At 42.4% G+C, this 5,624-nt stretch overlaps 1 protein-coding gene across 1 annotated transcript; it reads left to right on the forward strand.

The window, feature by feature from the left end:
- Nucleotides 1–211: 211 nt before the first annotated feature.
- On the forward strand, nucleotides 212–5,624 carry LOC109996651 (probable N-acetyltransferase camello). The gene is made up of 2 exons (XM_020650894.3): nucleotides 212–327; nucleotides 896–5,624. Exons 1-2 carry the CDS (start codon nucleotides 309–311, stop codon nucleotides 1,645–1,647), a joined length of 771 nt encoding a protein of 256 aa, XP_020506550.1. The 5' UTR covers nucleotides 212–308; the 3' UTR covers nucleotides 1,648–5,624.

Here is a 5,624-nt window from a genome sequence, read left to right on the forward strand (position 1 = left end):
ACACTGTGATTAATTTCAATTAAACTCTCGAGGACACTTTCTTAAATCACAGCCGTTTCAATCTTTGGTAAAAGTTCTCACAACAATAAGAAGTGTTTTATGTTTCACCTCAAAGTCCACACGTTTTTTTTTTTTTTTTTTCAGTGTGTGTGTGGGCGTTTGCATGCTGCTCCTAGGTGAGCATGCTCCGACTAATTTCAACCCCTTGTGAGAATGGCTGATTACCACAATCTGTAGCTTAAGTGCAGGCGAGCAGCAGCACTGAGTCCTTCAGAGTGAACGACAACACGAGGGGGGAAAGAGTCGGCATGGCCCAGAAAAATAACTGTAAGTTTGATGTTCTGATTATGCTCATTTTTATAATTTTTTTTAAATTTCCAAGTATGTGATTATAAAAACAACAGCACTAATAAGACAGCTAGGGTGTGAATGAATGGCACTACTAACATGCCTGGATGACACATCAAACATTTCAACTCGAGACCTTTTGTTTGTTGCCTCCGGGTTTCTCACCTTTCTTTACAGTTTCATTATTGTCACTTTTTATGTGAGCTCGTTGAATCAAACTCAAATTGACTCTCACTTTGAAGTCTTAAAAGCTTCGAACAATGCGATAATCATTACTTTTAATTGGGTTATTCACCTCTGATTGTCATGCACTCGATGTAGTTTTTAATGTTTGATTGGAATAGAGTTGAATTACAAATTAAAAGGTTCTGGAAAAAGGTAGAATTCATTCGTAATTGTTTTTCTTTTGTACAAGAAGTTATGTGAGCATGTTGAGCCGTATTGTGAAACCAGGAGGAATGTTTTGTTGCACAACAGGGCAGATTAGTCTCACTGAGCTCCCCCTCTCTCTCTCCCTCCCGCCCTCTTTGTTTCCTCTTCCACACAGTCGAGTTCTCCATCAGGGAGTTTAAGCCCTCGGACGAACACGTGATCCGCTCTCTCTTTCGCGACGGCATCCTCGAACATGTTTACCCGGCTTTCTTCAAGGCCATGAGCCACCCGGACCACATCGGCATCGCTCTGAGCATCTCCATGGCCGGCTACGTGCTGGGCGGCAGCTCCTACTTCCAGGCGCTTCTCTTCGGCAGCGCGTGGGCCGGCCTCATTTATTACTGCTGCCATGAGATCTACGACGGCTACGTGGCGAGGAGGCTGAGCTCAGACATGGCCGCCATTCAAGCGCACTACCTGGAGAACCCCGATAACGGTTTGTGGGTGGCCGAGGCGGACGTCAAAGGCCAGTCCAAGGTGGTGGGGATGGTGGCGGTGACGGGGAAGAGGGGAGCGGAGGACGGCGAGAGGTTCGACGACTGCAACGGGAGCGTCTCGGGAGGGGGAGCGGAGTTCGGCCAAGAAGCCGGCGACGGGAGCTACGCCGAGATGTCGCACATGGTCGTCGTGTATCCGTGGCGACGCAAAAACCTGGGTTCGCGGCTGACGGGGAAGGCTCTGGATTTCTGCAAAGACCGGGGCTTCTCCCGTCTCGTCGTGGACGTCAGCTCACCGCAGACGGCCGCCGCTTCCCTCTACCAAAAGTTCGGTTTCATTCAAACGTCGTCCCACAGAAACACACACACCAACCGCTGGTTCTCCAAACTGGCTAGAATAAATGTGAATCAGATGGAGAAGTTCATTTAATGCAAAAATAGACTTCAGCGCCTCATGCAACAACAACTCGTCCTCAGCCCCAGCACCTTCGATATAACACTTTGTCGCAGTTCTTTGGCGTTTCATACAGATGCACAAGTTATCCTTCAGAGTCAGCATTGCACTCGACGTGATCAAGTTTAAGCACCTTAAACCCTCCTGTGGCAAAATTAGATGACAAGAGAAACCTGTGTTTTGTGACTTAGTGTAACAGTGGGGAGGATCCAATTAGGTTGACTGTTGTATTGGATGGATGGCCCAAACAGAGAGAGGACTTTAGGACCCACTGGGACGGGGGTTTGAAACCAAAAATAAACTATGCATTAATGACTGAAACTATCCCATGATGTATTCCAATGTCAGGTTCACAGCACAAAACCATTTGATATTTAGTGCCTACACCTCACTAAAAGTAGCATACATTCTTTTAAATACTAAATTTCCCCAAAAACTTTTCTGAAACCTCGTCATGTTTTTGTGCTTAAACCTAGCCAAAAGTAACGTTTTTATTTTTATTTTTTAAACTTACCCCTGTATGTTTCCTGAAACATGGTTTTTAAAGATTATATTTGTGGCTTGGCTTTTATGCCTATAGAGAAACACAGTGAATAAAGAAGGAATCTGGGATGAGACTGTGGGGAATGAAATGTGGAAAAGCACCAAGGATCACAGTGAAACCCAGGCTGCCCGGTTCAAGGAGTATAGCCTCTTTACATGGTGTGTGCCACAACCGCTAGGCTAATTAGCGTCCCTGTTTTCCATAATCGTTAACTGAAGTTTTTTGTCTGCGTAAACCTTACCAAATGAACATGACTTCAAAGCAGTCTCAACATCTGTAGGACACATTAAAGATTCAACCAGTGCAAAAAATTGCAGTTCCTGAAGTGTCCACTTGAGGCTGGCTGCAAAAGCCCCACAAGTCCCATTAGCAACCGTTTTAAAAATGTCAATTTTTACAGAAGTAATAAGCATGATTATAGTCTAAAAATAAATGTATAGCTCATCCGTTTTGATTTTATGACTGATAAGATTTACGCATAAATAAGGGTGTGATTAACCTCACTTATCTGTTCATCAGGAGGCTCAAGGTCCACCTTGCCTGCACCGCTTTACCTGTTATTAGGTTGACCGATAGTTAGAGACAGCAAGTTTTCATTAAGGCACACTGCCATTGATGGGCTTCAAAAGATCGCTTCAGAAACCAAAGGGTGATGTCACTGAGACACCGTCAATGTTTTAAACAGTCTGTGGTCAGAATGAGATGCCAAAGCAGTGTGACAAAGTGTCTGTATCCGACAACCTGGGATGAGAATGTGTTGGAACAACAACCCGACTGTACAGCACATTACGAATATTTCCATTAATTTAAGCCTTCTTGTCCCATTGAATACAAAAAAATCTGTCTTTTGTGTGATATTCAGTCACTCATGTCTCCATCTTGATCTCATGGTAGAAGAAAAAAAATACATTAAATTTCATGTTTTTTTCCACAAAGAAGAATTAATGACCTCCGTTTTCTTGTGTTTTCTTCCTTCCTTGATGTTTTATTTATACACCTGCACCCCTGACACTTCAGAGCCCTCAACCGTGGAAAACAATGAAACAACTGATCAAACTTCTCGGCTGAATCAAAACTATTTAAAAATCTTTATATTCTAAAAAAGGAGACACACCCTTAATAAGATATTTAACATTTTGAAATTACTGGGGCGTTAAACAGAGCAAACTCCATTCACAATCAATAATCTATTGTTCCCCTGTCCACTGAGGAATATGAAAATCTATGTGAGAAAGGAGCAATTTAGTCATTTGGAAAGCAGGAGAACTTTCTTTTTAAGCCTCTTTCCAGGCAGAAGTTGAATCTCTCCGCCTCAGAGGAATTAATGCCAGCTGACTTCTAAGACCTCACAACTCTTTGCTTAAAATACCAATGAAAAATGCAATAGTATCAGGACATTGGGAGGTTTAAAATTCTTTGGAGCTAAAGGAGCCCGTGTGTGTGTGTGTGTGTGTGTGTGTGTGTGTGTGTGTGTGTGTGTGTGTGTGTGGATATGTGTGATGCATAAGAAAGAGGATAAGGGGTTCAGTATACCACACTGCATTCAGGTCGTCATACACAAGGCAAAGACGGAGATTATCGACGCTGAACAATAGAGGAACGCTTGAGCGGTGGTCTTATGATATGTGTGAAGTCTGACTGGACTCTATCGGCGGGGGAAGGGGGGTCATGGGAATTAAGTCTTTCACAACAAAACAACACCCTGGTAATTGGCCAGTATTTCTTAAACAATGTTAACAAGGAGCTTCCCGTCAGCCACACAGCCAGGAGACACTGCCAGCAGGACATTCCCCTTATAATAAACTCATTGTCGGCCACGGGCATTGTGCAGCATCAGCCAAACACAAAGTGGACCCGCAGATCTTTTGTAACCTACATTGGCTCGGAAAAATCCTCCTGAAGTTATTCACATTTCCAAAAATATTATCAGCAGCAGACAGTACCTGCTTATCTCCAGAGTGTGTGTGTCTGGGGGTAAGCATACAAAGGAGAACTTGTGTGTGCAATGACAGGTGTGGCTTTAAATGACTTTCAATATGAATAGTGGTGTTCAGATAGAGCAGTTTGGCACTTTAACACACACACATACACACACACACGCAGCATCAGAGGCCTCCGGGCATCAATCATTCCTGCTGAGCCTGTCAGACAAAAATTAGGCAAGTGGCCAGCAGGCAGGTGCTAAACTAGCCAGAGGAAGATGAGCCCTAATGCCAGCCAACCTGTTGTCATCCTCTCACAATTACCAGTACAACTGGCCTCAAGGTAATGACAGCTTGATTGTTATTCCTCTCATACACAGGCGCGCACTCCGATGCCTGTTGCCTTTTTTGTGGGTTTGTTAGATGAACAAGCTTTTGCAAATACTCCCTACAAAGAGACACAAGTGCTGCAGCTACATGAGTCCAGAAGAACGTTTTCATCCAGCCTGTGTTTTTTTACTGTAAATCAAAGCAGATTTATTGCAGGCAAATCAGAAGAATGAAACCCTTTCTGTGAGAGTGGAAACAAATCACCACAAAGGGATCTAAATTATTTTTTACATTTAGTAGATGCACATTTGGCAGCAAATGCAGCACGTCTTGGCACAGCAATTTGTCCCTCTTCCCTCCATTAAAACAGCTCCAGCTCTGTCGGGTTGAACTGGGATTAGAAGTGAACAGGCTTTTTTAAATCCTAGCCACCAACCCCGGACTTGATCAAGTTTTGCCTCAGTCCCTACAGAACTAGCTTTGCATTGTGAGACCAATTCCTGTATGAAAATTAATCTATAAACTCTTTCATGTTCATGTTTGTTTTCCAACAGATGAGCCCAACAGGCAAAGTCTGAACTGACTTCCCATGAAACAAAGTGAACACCTAAACATGTTAAAAATGCAAAAATCTTGAATCTTAACAAGTGTGTTTGTCTACTTTACATTTATTATAAGCTTCATTCACTAACAAGTCCAGATAAACATCATATTTTTTAAGATATTAGAAGCAAGAAATGAGGCCAGAATTGGTTGTTATGAAATAAACTGTCTGCCAAAATGTTCTTGAGGTATCTTGAATATTTAAATGTTCTGACTTTTAAAAACTTAACAGCTTCATCAGTGATGACTCATGTTTATCGAATAAAAGGGGTTGAATATTTTCTTGCATGCCTTTTGTGTGTGTAATATCTGCGGTTTCTTTTGGATCCACTTTCACCTTGACATTGAACGCTCTCCTTCTGTTCATCAGTGTGTAAAAAAAATAAAAAAATACAAATAACCCAAATCAAATCTAATTTGATTCAATTTTGTAAAACAATAAAAACTTCCACGTGGGTTGCAGCAGAGTGTAAAATTTCATTTTCCATGGATGCGTGCATGCAACAGCTGAGAGATAATTGGATTTATTAGCATAATGATGGACCTAATGAGAG

This window comes from Labrus bergylta, chromosome 12 (genome assembly GCF_963930695.1).
Source record: "Labrus bergylta chromosome 12, fLabBer1.1, whole genome shotgun sequence".
NCBI classification, from domain to species: Eukaryota; Metazoa; Chordata; class Actinopteri; order Labriformes; family Labridae; genus Labrus; species Labrus bergylta.